At 34.0% G+C, this 17,889-nt stretch overlaps 1 protein-coding gene across 1 annotated transcript; it reads right to left on the bottom strand.

Moving 5' to 3' along the window:
• Positions 1 to 9,016: 9,016 nt before the first annotated feature.
• LOC108950884 lies at positions 9,017 to 17,193 on the bottom strand. The gene is made up of 14 exons (XM_026840064.1): positions 16,703 to 17,193; positions 16,275 to 16,403; positions 15,565 to 15,831; positions 14,867 to 15,056; positions 14,106 to 14,372; positions 13,495 to 13,600; positions 13,044 to 13,235; positions 11,999 to 12,493; positions 11,581 to 11,779; positions 11,151 to 11,266; positions 10,856 to 10,921; positions 10,195 to 10,500; positions 9,785 to 9,925; positions 9,017 to 9,545 (listed from the first exon to the last, which is right to left on the bottom strand). Exons 1-14 carry the CDS (start codon positions 16,759 to 16,761, stop codon positions 9,115 to 9,117), a joined length of 2,964 nt encoding a protein of 987 aa, XP_026695865.1. The 5' UTR covers positions 16,762 to 17,193; the 3' UTR covers positions 9,017 to 9,114.
• Positions 17,194 to 17,889: the final 696 nt, after the last annotated feature.

The raw sequence follows: 17,889 nt of genomic DNA, 5'->3' as shown, positions 1-17,889 counted from the left end.
GCTCCAACCCAGTGGTCACTAATGGGTTGTCCAAATTATCAGCCATACATAAAAATAAAAAAAAAAAAAAAAAAAAAAAAATCAAAAAAAAATAATCACCTACAAAGTAACATACTTGGTAACTCGTAAGCTGGCGCGAGGTGTTAACCCGTGTTATAACGACTGTCGTTTTCCGGCCACGCGAGGATAAAAGTAAGTTACATTCATTCTATTCCAATAAACTAAGGACAGTTACGGATAAAATGTTTATATCCTACTGACACCCTACAGTTAGACAATTATTACCCAGGTGCAATTAAGACAAGCACTAAAATATTGTTATAGTTAGATAGCATTATCACATCATAATGCCTTCATTAGTTGACCTTAGCAAGTTATAACTTTGGTTGAAGATAATCAGAGAAGCAAAGTATTAATAACCTCTGCAATGTTTGTAGTGGCAAAGTTTTCTAAAACTGGATCCATATTTGTTCCATCATCAGTGCTAACACTTGCAGTGAAGAGGGGTGTTCCAACTTTATCCAGTGTTGCCAGATGAATTAAACCCTCCTCAAGTTTTATCTGGTCATCACTTTCCCACTGTGGCAAAATTGTAAATATGGCAGAATATAATTAACTTTGAATGCAAATAATGGCAGGCTTGGAAGTCATACACATGCTTACTACAGAATTATAATTTGTGTGTTCTTATACACCAGACACCCATGGTGTTATCATACACCTCATGCTTACTGTGGGGTTATAACATGGGTGTCTTCTTATACACCAGACACACATGGTGTATTTATACACCTCCTGCTCACTGTGAAGTAATAACATGGGTGTTCTTTTATAAACCAGCAACAATATAAATTACTAACTTATTCATACACACAAAACACAACAAACACCTACATCAACTTTCTTCCCATTGATAATCATTTCTGCAAACCCCGGATACACGGAAAAGGATTGTGATGTCATTTTAACATTAAGAAATTTTGGATCTGAAGATAGAGTAAAAAATACTATTTATTATAAGTTGGGTGAATAGTATAAAACAGATATTCTATGTCGGGCATATAATAAAGCTATACATGTACTAATTGAACTATGGATGTTCAGTAAGAACCATACACATACTATATTTAAAAAAGATTACAACTTCAAGATTAAACATTAAAATAAACGCTAATTTTCAAGAAATGTAATTTTGGCACGATAAATTATACCAACAGTTATTAAAAATCAACGTTTCAACACCCAAGCTTTGTCTTAGACTTAACCAATTCCTATTCACTTACGAAGGTTAATTTTACAAACAAAGCCGTGAGCTGTCCCATCATGATACATGCGGGCAGCACATTGATCCAACTCCCATAGGTTGGTGGTTGTTCTGTACACAAGACATTCTCCATTTACATTAGGTGTTGTTGAATTGGAACCAGGGGAAGAAAAATCCTAAGGTGGTAAAAAATTAAAATTTATGGTTTGTACAGAACATTTTTAAAACCTAAAATCTAATGCCAGAAAGTTTTACATTCGCATAAAAATGTAGTAGAAAAAAATTATTAATTTTAAAAACTGAAAAATTCTGTACCTGTTGATAAAATAAAGTATTGTTTACATATTAAAAGTAAATTTGTATCCAAAAACAAATTTCGAATTGAGAAAATATTAGAACATTAACTTACACAATCTGTACCGTCAGTCCAAAGACAATTATTTTTAATAAAACTTGTTCCATTGTGACTTATTCTTCTTCCAAACCAAACTTTAATATCTCCATGTGGTGAAAGTAGATCTGCGTTACATTTTTTAATATTTTAGTAAAATGGGTATTTAAAACTTGTCATAAATTTTGTGAATCTGGCTCTCATCGAGTGCTTATGAAGGTGATTCTCATAATAAAGTAACATTCTGAATGCTATAAAGTGTGTAGCCTTTGGGCAAGCTTACATAACCAACAAAAATAAAAAGATTGTGTTTTAATAAGAGTCCGGTAAAACTTTTTAGCAAAATATATATCTAAACAGAACACAATTTGTTGGACTTTTTTTTAAACTGGCCAAATATTTTAGAAATTTAAAAATAATGTTAAACAAAATGTGAACTTTTATTGCTGTTTTGGAAAAAAGAGAGCTAAATTAACCCACTTCTAATAAAGTCCATTTCATCATCAGAATGGACTGAAACAAGGTGGCCACCATGATTCTGACAACTTAGTTCAGCTTTGTAGAAAGATACGGTTTTAATCTAGCAAAAAAGAATCAAAGTTTTTTTTATATAAATCTGATAGAAAAACACAAAAATAAATAATATTATATTACTAGTAATTTCAATGGCGGTTCACTAAATGTTGGAAGTCACAAAACCAAAACATTATAAATATATTTTTTATTTGAGACATATTTAAATGACAGCATTTTTGCAGTTAACTTTCAGTTATATGTTTTATGATTATTCTTTAACACTGTGATCGAAGAATTCAACACGTATACTTATATTACGTTACTTGTAATAAAATATATTTGTTTAATCAAGTTAAGCATTAAACTCTTACCTGTACCAGATAACATGATGTTTCAAAACTTGCCCAACCTTCAGGGCAACTCCCCAGTTCAACACAAATCTAAAGGTTTTTTATATTAGGTAATTGGCAATAGGGGTTTATAATAAATAATAGATTGTGCACATGAGTAGCACTTACATATACTGTTATCCACAAACTGATATCAAAAATGGCATATCAAAAAATAAAGCAAATATAAAATATATCAAACAAATCTGTGTAAAAAATAAATATGTTGGAACTTTTAATACTCAACCAAATCGAAATAATTACACAATCTTTCAAAGTCCTAATCCGTGTTTTTTTCCAGGAGTGATCAAGTGTAAGATAATTAAGTTTTAGACGCAAATTTCCTTTATAAAATCTTACCTCCCCATTTCCAGTATAATCTTCATTACAGTTGCAAGTGTACCAAGTAGTATTCCCTACACACTGTGCGTGTTCGTGACATCGGTGTGAATACTTGTCACACATAGGAGGCAGTGGAGCTTCACATACAAACCTTGTGTTGGTTGGAGGCTTTACTTCAGCTGCTACTGAAAGAAAGTTTGGTGAAAAAGAGTGCACGAATTTATGGTATTATATTTCATATAGATAAGGTCCATCAGTGCAGCTTTAACTGTTTCTTTCAACTAGAGTAGGTTATAACCTGAATGCACATGGATATACAGTTCAAGTAAATTGGGTAAATTTCTGGCTTCATAACTTTGCAAACAAGGTAACACAACACTACATATTTGTGATTTATCGCTTAAAAAAAGATAATATTTTTAAAACAACGAAAAGAAGGAAAATAAACTTCTCAACAAGCGCCAAAAGCCACCATATATAGCGTTCAGCAGGACATTCGTGTTTTTAATATAAGTTTCACGTTTCACCCCTTGCGCATGGCAAAATAAGTGATAATATAAAAGACTCACATTTTGGTCTTTGGCAAAGCACTTGATTCACCAACGTGGTTTGACAATCCATATTCATCCACCTGTTATTATAAGTGTTAACAGCCACACAGTCATAGCCAGATGGATGTGGAGTATTCCAATTTATTGTTCCATTTGAACCATCCAGACCAAGATAATTAGTTCCATTGCGTACGACACCAACCCATGCCAAATTTGAGACAGTTGAATAAATGACGTTACTCCAAATTAATCTGGAATAATTTGGCAGAAAAAAATTATCTGAGCCTTCATTTATATTATTTGTTTTTGAATAAAAAAGAATTGAAAATAGCTGAGCTAATAAAAGAATATTTTTGGTTCTATTTTTGGGTCAAAACACTTTGTTAGCATGAGGCAAAACAATATAAGTGAATCAAAATTTTACATTTTTCATACAAAAGCATGTCATCAGGTTTAAACGGTGACTAAGTACATAAAATAATTTTTGATTTATCTTTTTAAATACAGATATGAATATCAAACAATGTAGAGAAGGGAATAAGCAGCAAAAATTTGTTAAAAACAAACAAATAAAAGCGTTACTGCTAAATCAACAAAACAGTACAAATTCATATTTTAATAAAAAACCAACGTCAAATTGTCAAACATCGACTTACCCAAACACAGATGGTTCGAGCATTCCCGCGTATGCAATGTCACCGCCACGTTCCGAACAGAAAAGTTTTGCTTCACCGAACAGCATGTTATTTGAATTAACCACTGCGTATTCGAACGTGTTGTTGGGAGATTTCCACCAAGTTCTGTCATTGTATTTTGGAACTGTATAGAAAAGAGGAAAAACGGTAATAAGAAGTAAAAGAAAAAAAAAAAGAAAAACAAATATTTGACCTGGCCTAAACTTATTAAGTTTTACTTTTGATATTATAACAGTATGATTCAGAATTTCTATTTCAAATTAAAAAAAAAATAAAAAGCATGTGTGAAATGGCAGATATTTTTAAAGTGAAAAATATTTGTGCTACTTACGTTTCTTTTGCCGTTTAAAACAAACGTTTGTTCCATTAATAGGCTCAAGGTAACAACAACCATTGGATATACAATCAAAACGAGATGCATTGAATGGAATATCAGGGTGGCATTGCACTCGCTGTACAGGGCTTACATCACATGCAGCTAATGGGAAAAAACACTGGTTTTAAAACTACAGTTAAAATAATATACAACAGAGAAAAATTAAGTCTTTAGCTCAGTGGTTGATGCAGTGCAACACTGCAAGTTCTTTTGTTTAGAGATGCCTGGTTCAAAGCACATGCTAACATAGAATGTTGGCTGTGTACCCAGGCATAACAAATAGCTGTAATTCCTTTAACCTACTGGTCACTAGGATTTATATAAAGTATGAAAAAAACACCTACAGTTACACACTTGACAGCTTGGAAAAGGCTAAGCGTATGAAGTCCTCATGTGTGGTGTGCAAATAGGACAGTCATATAAGTTTACCACCACATAAAAATAAAAACGTGAATAAAAAAAATAGAATAAAGAGAAACTCACCATCCAATCTTTGACAAAGACCCACATAACCATTGTAAGCACATGAAACATCGTGCCATAGTAAATCAGTTTCATGGATAAACACACAGCTTTCATCATCATCTAGATAGGCAGTTTTAGTCCATCCTGTACTTCCATCTAAACCATAAATCTGACCTCCTGATTCTGTTAACCCCAGGAATATATGTGTATGCATTAATTCGTCATTTAGGAGAATTTTTTCTGAGATATATCTGAAAGTGTAATAAAGGATTTTCAATGATAGCGTTAGATAGGTGGACAGCCACACCTTTTATGCATAAAGACTGTACACTCTTTGAACTGTATAAAACAATTCATATCTTTTTTATTTAAATATATTGAAAGGGCAATTACAGAAATTACAAGCAAATTTATTTCACTGAAAACACAGAAAGAGTATCCAAATTCTAGGCTCAAAAAAATAATCACCTCTTAGTTACATACATGGTAACTCAATAGCAGGCATCTGGCGTGTAAAATACTACACCAGTGTTCGACTGCCATTTTTCCTGATAAAGAATTATTTACTTGTATTCAATTATTAAATTACTTGTAAGAGTTTTCATGCAGAATGCCTGCATAAGCTAGATCCCCACCCTCAGCCATACACTGCCACCGAAAATTCTCCATAGGTTGGGTACCCCCAGTTCTTATAGTTGCATACTGGTAACTGGTGTATGGGTTCATAAGCCAGCCATCATTGGTAAACGATGGACCTGTAAAACGAGTGAGGTATAATTTTAAATGGTTTAAAAAATTTACCACTACTAAAAAGGTATTATAATAAAAATCTGACATTGCTGTGCATGAAAAGAAAACACTTTTTGGATAAATTAGTATTATGACTATACATTGTTAATAAAAAAATAAAAAAAGAGCATTTTACTTAGATGATCACTATCATACATTGTAGGTAAAAATAGTAATATATCCCATGTGTTTGATAAAAAAAACAAAAATGTGATTTAACACCACAGTTTCTCAGCACTGAAAATTGTTTGGTTCTTAATTTAATTTACAATGATTCAGTCATCTATGCACAAATACAACGAAAGTATTAAACTTAACTTTACAAACATTGAAATAACAACTTACCACTTTTCCTTCGTTTAAAACACCAAGGAAAATGGGCAATGGGAGACCAGCAACAACCCATTGATAAACATTGCTCTCTATTTATTGAAGAACTTGCACAGTTTATTCGAAGGTGGGGTCTTGTTTCGCAATTATCATGTACTAAGGAGTAGTGTAAATCAGAGTCCGTATATAAACATGAGTTATTTCATGTCGCCCATAGAAATCACATAGCACACAGCAAATGGGGCTAAACTGATCATAGACATAATATAAATATGTACATATATAGCTAATTTAATATATTTTGTGTTTTTAATACAAATACGGGATGCAGATTAAAGAAAATCAAATTTTCAAGTAGTTGTTTAAATTTATTTAAGCTTAAAAGTGACTTGAAGCTTTTGAGTTGTATAAATAAACTGCGACTAAGCAGAAAAATATGTTTAAAAATTCCCATTGCTAGGGTAAACAATCGGCGAAATTAGCCCCAGTTGGTTGCCCTGTAAGATTTCTATGGTGATGAAATAACTCATGTTTATATACGGACTCTGGTGTAAATTATTAAAAATAAAAATAAAGTTCATAAAACAAAAGTTTTTCAACTTAATATGATCCTTCACTGAATATAAAGCTTAAGGCATATTAAACATAATCTGTTTTTTCAATTATTAAAAAATTTGAATTATATATTTTTCCACAAGTGTGTGTGTAGTTACTTGGTTAAAAAAATTGTACAGATATTACTTACAATATAAACTATGGATATAATTTCCTGGTGTTGGGGGTGTAAACACTACATTTGGAGCCGGTGAAGTGGTTAGTGGGATTGGTTGTAGATTGATATTGTTGCTACCAATGAAGATGAAGTTACCAGGAAAGTTTATTGACTCATATGTGTAGACATTCTAAAAATGGAGATTATCAGTGAATGTATAAATGTAACTTACTTTATCCTCGCGTAGCCGGAAAACGACAGTCGTTATAAAACCATACACCTCTGGCCAGGTTACGAGTTACCAAGTATGTTACTTTGTAGGTGATTTTTTGGGGATTTTTTTTCATTTTTATGTGTGGCTGATAAATTAGACAAATCATTAGTGACCACTGGGTTGGAGAAATTGCCATTAAGTGTCTTGCATAAGGACAAATGCGCCCACAATAGAAGCAGCGACGAACTGATTACCCCTGGGTTCAAGGCAGGTGCGCTAACCAACTATGCTACAGGCATCAAAACAAAAGATAGCCACCTATTTATTGTTACATGGAAGGACAACTTTATGAATGAGTGCTTATTTATCTTCTCCTGGTAAAGCCACAGAAGTTTTAACAGGAATGTTTTATTTCATATACACATGCCTGCTTACAAGTGGTTATGAATGTAACTCTGTAGATTGTTTATATATTTCTGTATGGTAGATAATTGGAATAACCCATTGGTGACTACTTGAAGCAATTACTATTGAACGTCTTTCCCAAAGAAACATAATCCTAAGCTATTGGTATTAAGAATATACTGTACATATTAGTAGTTCCATGACTTATTAACGTGTTGAAGAAAGAATTAGAGAATTAATGGGCTACATTTAAAAAAAATGAAACTAGTGTCACAAATAAAACTGTGTCACTACTCACCACGCCAGATACTTCACTCTTTACAAAACTAGCTGCATTATTAAACTCAGGTGTATCTTCAAAAGGTTGAAGTCTGAGAGCGAGGCTTGATGTTGATGAGATATAAGAATTTCTTTCTGAAGCAGATTTGAATGACACAGTGCTGGTTGCGCCCGACAATCCTGGCTCAATGCTGTAATAAAGCTGAGAGCTGAACATGTTAGTGGCAATTTGTCCGAGAGCATTAGCATGTAAACTTCGTGTTAAGTCTTCTAAGCCACGGAAAGTAAACGGTCCGCTGCCATACTGGATGATATCACCTGGTAAAGTGAGGTTTATTTACAGAGTTGTAAATTTTCCAATGAAAATTATGATTGAAAAAATTTTAAACCATTGGTTTGTGGTCCAAAAGTGGGTTGTCTTTTAATTTGGATAAATACTTTTCATGCAGTATACAAAATGTGTCCATGTTATTGGTAGGTAAAATTATTTGATTAAACGCGAACAAAACATTAAGCAAAAACTTTGGTATTAAATTTCCCTAAAGTAAAATACAAGAGAGAAAAACACTGACTTGAAGTATATTCATGCACAAAAGGGAAGATACAAATAATGGCAAAGCAGCAGATCCCACACACAAGAGACAAACACATATTTAAATTACAGAAACCCAAAGGTAATATTCTAAATGGCAATCCGTGTGCACAAAAAGGCATGTTGCTATAAGTATTGCAATTCTATTACAAAAAAATGTTAGTAAGTTTGTCATTTTCATCCATCTAATTTATTAAATATGACTACTTAGCTAAGCCGGCAGTGTGTATCAGGCGTGTTATACAGTATTTCTTAATATTAAGTTATACAGTTCTTGTTTATAACCTTTTCATCTGCATTAGTGTAGTTGCCTAGTGTTTAGTTTTTTATTCATGTGCTGCGCTATATAACAATGCAGCTAGTGGACTGACTATTGTATATCACCTTTTACAATCAACTCATAATATTGAACACCATATGAACCCCCCAAACCATCACTTTGACACGTAGAAGCAGTTCCACGCTGCATGTATGTTTCCCCAGCTGTGGCAGAACTTATACATTTTCCACCATTTTTGAGCCCAAAGACTTTGTATCCAAACATTTTTGCAGCATTTTTGCATTTCTCAAAAGCATTAACTCGAAATCTATATGGTCCACTTAGCTCAGGGACCGAATATTCAATGTGTGGAACAGGCCCATTGTTATTGTGGTACCAACAACCCAGGTCTAACACTTCTTCTGTGATTTCTATTTTTCAAATGAATGACAGAAGTTTTTGTTTTATTATTAAAAATTTGTTTTAATGAAGAATTATTAAAAAGCCCAAATTAAGAATTAATTTTAAAAGGCATTTCCTAGTTGTTAAAAAGCCAAAGCATATCTTAAGCAAAACCAGCAAGAGGCAAATAGCTTTCTACAAGCTGTAAAAAAGGGTTGAAGCCAAAAAACAAAAGCATGTGCATAGTAAAACAGCCCCACACTTCTACGAAAGAAAAGCACATTCAAACCATTACCTGCGATATATGGTATATGGTAAACCTGCACTGAATTTGAACCCCCAAGACCATCAGTTGTACAGTCTCTGGATACGCCTATGTTTCTATATGCTGAAAGTGCACCAGCAGATGAGTAACAGTTCCCTGTCCTGTCTACACCAAATACTTGAAAACCATTAGTGTATGCAGTAAGTAAACACTTGGCAACTGGGTCCTCCCCATCAAGGTATGACGAAGAAATCATTGGAATCGAAACATTTCCTGGGTTCTTCCAGCAGCCAAGGTTGTATAAATCAACTAAGGAGAAATGAATAAATGTATTCTTACATTTACAGTTTGATTTATGGAAATATTAAATTATTTTTTGTTATTTCCATGGCTGCCCTTATTTGATATTTTTTTTTAAGATGTAAAATCTTTCGAAATTAAAAAAAACTCATGCTTAAAAAAATAAAATTAAACACAAGCTCTTCCAACATTTAGCACACTATGCTGTATTGTAGGCCACCATAAGAATTTTAGATTAATCAAAACACCTTTAGCTGGTATGAGTTTTTGAAAACAGTTGATTATCCCTTGGCTGTCATAGCAACATCCTTTTGCAACACAGTCAACTTCAGTGATGCCAGATGATCCACACTGTATTCGAGACAGTACTTGTTTACAACCTCCAATTTCTGAAAATGGAAACACTTAATTTTAATTTATAACAATACTGGGTAAATAAACTAAAAAAATAAAACGTAAATTTCCACTGTCTCTTTTTTAAAAACACACGGTTTAAACAGTTTTTAAAATATTTAAAAAAAGAATATTTTTTACAGAATCTCAGTGACCACTATGTTCTAACGTTTTATACCTTTAAAAAGGCAAATTTAGCATTAACCACTATATCGAACCATTAAATAAACAACCTTGAATTTCCTAATTGCAAATAGTTACTTACCAAACCCATATTTACGAATTTCATACACTTGCTTAGAGCTGGTCCCACCATTACCATTGGCATTACATTGCTCTGAATTCCCAGCCTTCTTGTATGAGTCATCATTAAACTGAGATCCATAACACGAACCAGACTGCAATGCAAACTGGGCCATGCCAAGTATTTTAGCTGCAGTTTTACATTTTTCAAACGAATAGGCTCGGGAACCGACAGGTGTATCTAAAACTTCATGCCTGGCTTCCAAACTTGATAAGGAACTGTGTTGTACCTCATTCCAACAACCCAGATTATAAATTGATTCAATATCTGGAAGGAAATATTTCTATGAATTTTTTGAATAAAAAATTTAATAAATAAATTTAACTCATTTATCTTCGCTTGGTGGAGCAAAGACAGTCATTATACCACAGTTGTTCTGTTTCATACACCTTGTGTCCGCTTACGAATTGACATAAATGTAAATGTGTTGGCAATTAATTTTATGTATTTATTTCGCTTTTAACAATATGTACACACTTTAAGCAGTCTTATAATTCAGTTACAATTACACAAACAAATCCAGCAGTAATTTATTGTGACAGGATTCCTAAACTAAATATAAGTTGAGTATTTAAACTACACTAAACTGCTCTGATCCTAAGGAATGAAAGAAAATACCTACCCAACTTTACAGTTGTATTGTAAACAATTTCTGAAGGAATTGAAGTATTTCCAATGAAAACTGAGGCTGAAAAAAAAGGGTACCACGTTAAAGCATGCATAAATATCACAGGTTTTTTAAAGATAAAGGTGCAACCATTTTAAATACTGTATCATAAATCATATACATCAACACAAATGATTACATAACATTTTACCTAGCTTTTGATTACACAATAACAAAAACTTAATTTAAACGTCAACAAAAAATGATGACAACAATTTTTTTAATAAATTTTATTTTTAAATGAACTTACGCGACGATATTCTCCTTATTCCACTGATTTTGGATCTACTGGCAGCTAATGAAGAAGTAAAGTTGGTATCTGTAGGTATATTTGTCCCATAGCAATGACCATCAAACGCTCCATTCCTATAAAGTAGTACAACTTTGACACTGGAGACAATGGTAAACTTATTCAGAAAAAAAGTCTAATAAGTATAGACTATGGAGCATGTTACAGAACACTATTATTGGTGGGTAAATTTATCATTGAGCCATTATCATTAATCAACAGAACAGGTCACAGCATATCTTAAGAATCACATGAAGTATTAAACTTCATCAGGACGTAAACAACATATTTATATCAACTGTTGTTAAGTATTTTTTTGTCTAAAGCATTACAGTGCAAAATTTCCAGTTTGTTTTAAATGTCCCTGTGAATTTAGGAATTGCTTTTTTACCCTGCTCTTTCAAAATAAGTAAACATTGTGCATCCATTCGCTGCCTCAGCATGGCACAAATTTCCACAGCGTTTATGGGGTGCATTGGTTACAGACGCAATTTCACCAAGGTAGAAAACTGAAGGCCTGGCATCATATCCCGGGTATGGCAGCGTGAGGGTGATGTTTACATCGTAAAAGTATTCCTCAAAATATTCATCTAACAAAAATGAATGTTACAGCTATACCATAAACTTAAAATAGGTCTTATGGCCAATTTCTTTGTAACGCCAACATTTCCATGTTTTTTTCATAGTAAGATACAATATACATGATTTAAATATTATTCAACCTAATAAAGGAGATCTGAAATGACGTTAATATGTTGGTACCAAAAAAATGTCCTTAAGAACTAATTTAGATTTAAACAATTTCTTACATTGCTCGCATATGTGATAATGTTCCTCCATGCAATCTATAACCACCAGTTCAAGCTCCGTATAGTTGAATAGTTTTCTTAATGCCAAGCACTCTCTCTTATCCAAACTAGCGCCAGTTGTTACATAAGCTGTTGTTGGTCCAGCATCAGTGACAGGTTCTTCTGTTGCCCAGAATGAAGTAGTTGGAGAAGCAGTTGTAACATCATTTACTTTTACATCTAATACTTTGGTGCCATCCAACCACATCCAGTCACCAAGCCAGTCGCAATATGCACCAACCCAAACATGGAATCCAATTGATAACCACCTCAAGTCCCCAATATTAGCTTTGAATCTTTCATACATAAACAGCTTTAGCTCATCATCGTTTACAACAGCAAGATGCGACATTGAACTCAAAGAAGGGCGTGATGAACACTTCAGCTCGGCGTCATCATGACTTAGAACCTCTTGACTAAAAAGGTAGGTTCGGCCATTCTTGTTTCGGTGCCAGTCTAGGAAAACATTAGTCAAGTGTTCTGCTTCATTATATATAAAGAGAGTTTTGTTACATTACTAATTGAGGCCCTTGGCATACGAGAGGAACAGAATACAGGAAAGAGTTGTCCCATTATCTAAACATTCAACAGTTTAAAGATTATTTCAAAACATGCTCTTGAAAAAAACGTGAGAGAAGACAAATGGGCAGGCAGCTTTTAATTTACAGGACATTTCATGCTGCTTGCACATTACCTTACCACTAATGACACAATTTTTTTATCACTGTCAACTTATATGTGATTCTTAAACTGGATTCTATCCGAACCCTAATTGTTTGAATATGTCTTGTGTTTTTAAAGGAGGGCAGGGAAATTGTAATGTATATATATTTATGTTTCGAACTTAAGATTCTATAGGAAATTGAAGGGTTTAATAAATTCTTTCGAGAAAGTGTTTAGAGGTTTATATTCATTAAAAACCGTTGATTTAGAATTTGGTAAGAATCCAATTCGCTTTAACTCAGCATATGAGGCAAACATAAACACACCCAGTTTTATAACTTACAATTGTCAGCTGACTTCATGGTTGAGTGGTGATGAACATCGGATAAATCGAGCTGAAATTTTTCGCCAAGACTTCGACAGGTAGCATGTTGCTCGCTGTGCGACATCCGCTGGCCAGTGTCATAGTAGGTCAAGCAACCACCAGGTGTTGCTACAGAGCCATCACCACAAGGAACATGAGGAACAATATATTCTACAGTAAAAAAAAGGGTGAACAAAATAATCTGTGTTTTTAAGCTTCTGACACATATTTTAAAATTTTCTCTCCACGACATATTGCTACAAATCCATTAATATATAGGTTTTTTAAATATACAGGTTTTTTAAACGACAAAACTAAAATTTTCCATATCTGCAGCACATCTCTTTTAAATCGAACAATATTTTACAGGTTGTGTGTTTGCGCAGACTATTCGTTTCACACGCATAAAAACTTGGCTATATAGTTTCACCTTGTATAAAATCACTAGAAGTATGAAGTTGATTTCTGGTGTCCACACCAATGATACTGTTGTGGCTGAACGTGAGTTCCCCCAAGTGCAGAGGTGGATTATCAACCTAAATCAACGGAAATTAATAAAATGTTAACCTTAAAACTAAAATTAAAATTTATGTGTTGTTATTTTAGTGAAGTTCTTAAGGGTCCAAAGTGACTTAAGATTTAGACTTAAACATGATTTGCAAATAGACCGCACCGATTGTTGATTCATTTGACTTGAAAAGAAAGTTATTTATATGGTCTGTTATCTTAAGAGATTTATATGGTCTGTTATGTTAAAGTAGGGGATTTATATGGTCTGTTATCAGCAACCAATAACGCATGTGGGTCCATCTATGGTATCTAAGCTTGATGCTGCTAGGCTGGGCATTTTTGCCAAGATGGTATGTGCTCTAATTTAAAAACCATTTAATAATCGATTCTTCAAACAGAGTAACTTAGACCCCCAAATGTTTAAAGTTTACACTTTTCTACAAGGTGTGTATGAAGTTGCCCACACTATAGGATTTTAATGACAGTAGTTAACCTACATAATGCCTTATTTCCAGTAAGAGACTACAATACCTTTACAATGATGTCAAAATAGGTTGATCTCACATACACTGAGCCATCCAAACCAAGGCCAACATATATAAAGTCATTACTAATGTAGAATGACGTCAGAGTGGTCCAACGTATAACTTCATTGTAGGCATAACGTAAAGTGGGGGGTAAAGCAAGATTATTGGGAATGCGAACTACTTGGTAATTGGAGAGAATGCCTGTCCGGGAAATGGATTTAAATTCAGTGGTATGGTGGATGGATATAAATCTTTGTCCTTCAGCTGTGTACTGGTGGAAATACATTAATCGTGTTAGAGTAACTAAATAAATGTAAGAATACAACTTGTTGTGGCGTGCACCGACAGTCATTATAACATAGTTGTTCTGTTCAGTATACACCTTGTGCCTCCTTATAAGTTTTATGTATGCAACTTTGTTGGTGAATATTTATTGTGGCCGGTACCGATAACCATTATAACAGGGGTGTTACGTTTCACAGGCCTCGCCTACTTATGAGTTATCAGGTATGCAACTTTTCGGTTAATTATTTTGATGTGGAATTTTTTTACGTCTGGATAACAATTTTGACAACCAATAAGGGAGCACTGGTTTGGGGCAATTGCTATTAAATGTTTAACAAAACAACACAAATGTCTACAATGCTAGTCGCTTTAAATATGTATCAAACCTCTGGACTCCAGGCAGGCAGGCAAGCAGGCCGACCACGTATACAACCATCCTAATGCAGCAGCCATTAAAAAAACAAATAAACTTATCAATACCATATCCCATGTTTTCCACATTTTAGTAACTGCACTTAAGTCTCCATCGCTGTGCTCTAATTTGAATTTATTGTAAACCTCCCCAAAATATAGCATTCCATTTTTGCGTATAGTTTCTATTGGAATGCTTAGTCTATCCTCGGAGAAAATTGGATCTATAGCAGCTGAGCAGAGACCTGGTTCGGGTGTGCTAAAAATAAAACATTTATAAATTAGAGTTATATCTGCACGTAAAGCAAAAGACGTTTTGTCAATCTTTCTTAGGGTATTTCCATGTTACAGGTATTCCCCGGTTACGTATTGGGTATTTCCCCATTACGCAGCGACAAATTTAAAACGGTCAATAAATGCGATTCAGTAAATGCGATGTTTTTGGAATATAGTTACAGGCCGAGAAGCTAAGTATTATACCTCCAAAAAGAAGAAGCAAAAAAATAAATAAATAAATGAATGATGGTTCGTTTATTCTCGCGTAAAAGGGCAACGACAGTCGTTATTACATAAATTTTCTGTTCAAACATCTTGTCCCCGCGAGTTGCTCGCAATCACCCACAAAGTAACATACATGGTAGCCTATAGGTTGGTACGAGGTGAATGAAACAGAACACTCGTGTTATAACGGCTGTCATTTTCCTGCCACGCGAGGATAAAGTAAGTTACATTCATTCATTCAATATAACTGTGTACGTGAAATTTACCTGCTTACTGTTCCTTGTTTTAGATTATTTTGAAAATTGAATCCGGGCCGCAACCCATTGATGTTGCATTGCTCCTCTTGTTTTATCCTCATCTCTATCCAAAACAGGTATCCCCCAAAGAGCACGTAATCTGTATTACGGTAGAGATTGTTCTTTGAGTAAACCTCCCCATCACGTACAATGAAAAACCGTCTTCTGTCGAACGCCAAAGATCGAGCTCCGAAAGGTAAAGGAATTGCAAACTCGTGCGGTGCGGAAAAGTTCTTTCTGAAAAAAATGTTAACGAAATAATTAAAGGAAAAGAGTTCGCGATTAAACGATAGGGATAACTACTTATTATCTTCGTAAAGTTATAAGAAAGTTATAACACGGGTGTCTTTTCGCATGCACCTCTCGTCCGCTTGCAAGTTGCGAAGTAAGTAACATGCGTTGTTACACCGTTGTTATGCGTTGTTTGTTGTTATGCGTTGTTACATCGCCGCACGTCAATAATCAATTAAAATTTACTCGCTCGCCAATGAAGAACACGCAATGATTAAGTGTTTAGCGACTAACACAGTCCAAGGACACATACACATTGTGGGATTATGTGCCGTTGTGCTACACCTATAATGACAGCAGCATCGAGTCTCGAACACAATTACCTTGGCTAGAGGCAGGTGCGCCAGCCACATCATGAATCAGTCTTTTCTGAATGCAAAATTACTCACCGCCAGTACAAAGCTGGACCAAATACATCGATGTCTAAAATTTCAACCACTCCGGCAGGAAAAAAACCATCATCAATCATTCCTATCATAGATAAAACTCTTTGGGGTGAACTTGACTGTATCCAAGCGCTACAAAGTGTATAACGTTTAATTTTATTCATGGTACATTCACTCTTACTAGCATTTGTAAAATTTTGTTCAGAGTTTATTCAGTAAGTGATAATGTTATACACAATTGTAATAGAGTATGTAATGATATAACAAATAAATAGATAATAATAAAACATTTAATACGAGTATTTGGCCGATACTACGAGTACTTATGTGACTTCTTATTTTACTTTTAAAATCAAATATCGTTTATGCCTATAATAGTTTATTACTACAACTCTAAAAAAATTAACAAAAATATAAAACTGTTATATTACCTTTCGCAACAACCGAACAAAAGCCAAATTTCGACGACAACACAAAATATAGGCCGCATTTTTGCCGCAGTGTATTCTACAGAGGAAAACTACATAACCCTGGCTAAGTTAGAAGTCAAAATGTAACATTGTGGTTAAAAATTGTCGTGTTTAAAATGCTATAGTGTGGAAGAGTGGACAAAGGGTTTTGTAACGTCTCGATATTGAGAGCGTAACAGGATACAACTGGCACTTAGTTAACTCCACTCTATAAATTATTAATACGAGTTGGAAATTGGAAAACAGGACAATAGATCGGTTGCTAACTGTTCATAATAAACCACTAACTGGAAGGGACAGGTTTTAAGGATTTCGGTTTCAAAAATGACCCCTGGCACCGTTTCTATAGGGCAGTGCGAAAATTCATTTATTTTTTTACCGTGACAAAATTCCTGTTTAATATTTAAAAAACATGGCCGTTTTTAATTTTTTAACTTGAAGTTAAAATTGGTTCTATTTTTTAAAATAGCGGTTGGTTAATTACCTTTTGGCTTGGCCTGTTTGTAGCCTGTTTGTAACCTGTTTAGCAGCGACAAGCTTTGCTGAACGCTTTGCCTCAAGCAGTTTTTACCCATACCGTGTTTTAACGGCTAAGGTTGTGTTGTTAATTTCTCCCATATGTTTTAATTATTCAATCTTCGTTATCGTATTTAAAGAGTTAAATAAATTTTATGTTACAGCAAGGTGGGGATTTTGTTATAGTATATTCCTTGTTAACTATAAGTTAGATGTTAGACGATAAATGAGAGCAAAAACATGAACCATCTTACCCCAACCAACAATATTTTGTTACGTTTTTGTACAACAGCAGAACAGACAATTATTCAGTCTTTATTCGATCAGTTATTACGCCCAATACAAATTCGCGAAACCGCGCCCTGTCATTATGACGTCACACAGTAGCCCTAGCAAAGCGATTCACTTTGTTTGAAAAAGAAACGAACACGTCGCCTCTCATTTCAAAGCTCGTTTAAGGTCGTTAAGTAATTCAAAAACAATTTGTCGAAAAGCCTAAAAATGGCCGAGCGCTGGACCAGCAGCAGTCGAACGTAGAACATTTTCGTTTTTCAATTTTAATTCACCAATTTAAATCCGTAGGCTTCCGAAATTGTCTTATTACCGCTTTGAATACGGCGTTTTTTTGTTCC

This window comes from Ciona intestinalis, chromosome 2 (genome assembly GCF_000224145.3).
Source record: "Ciona intestinalis chromosome 2, KH, whole genome shotgun sequence".
Taxonomy (NCBI): Eukaryota; Metazoa; Chordata; class Ascidiacea; order Phlebobranchia; family Cionidae; genus Ciona; species Ciona intestinalis.
The sequence above is the reverse complement of the archived record's forward strand: the minus strand, read 5'-3'. Positions and strand labels throughout refer to the sequence as shown.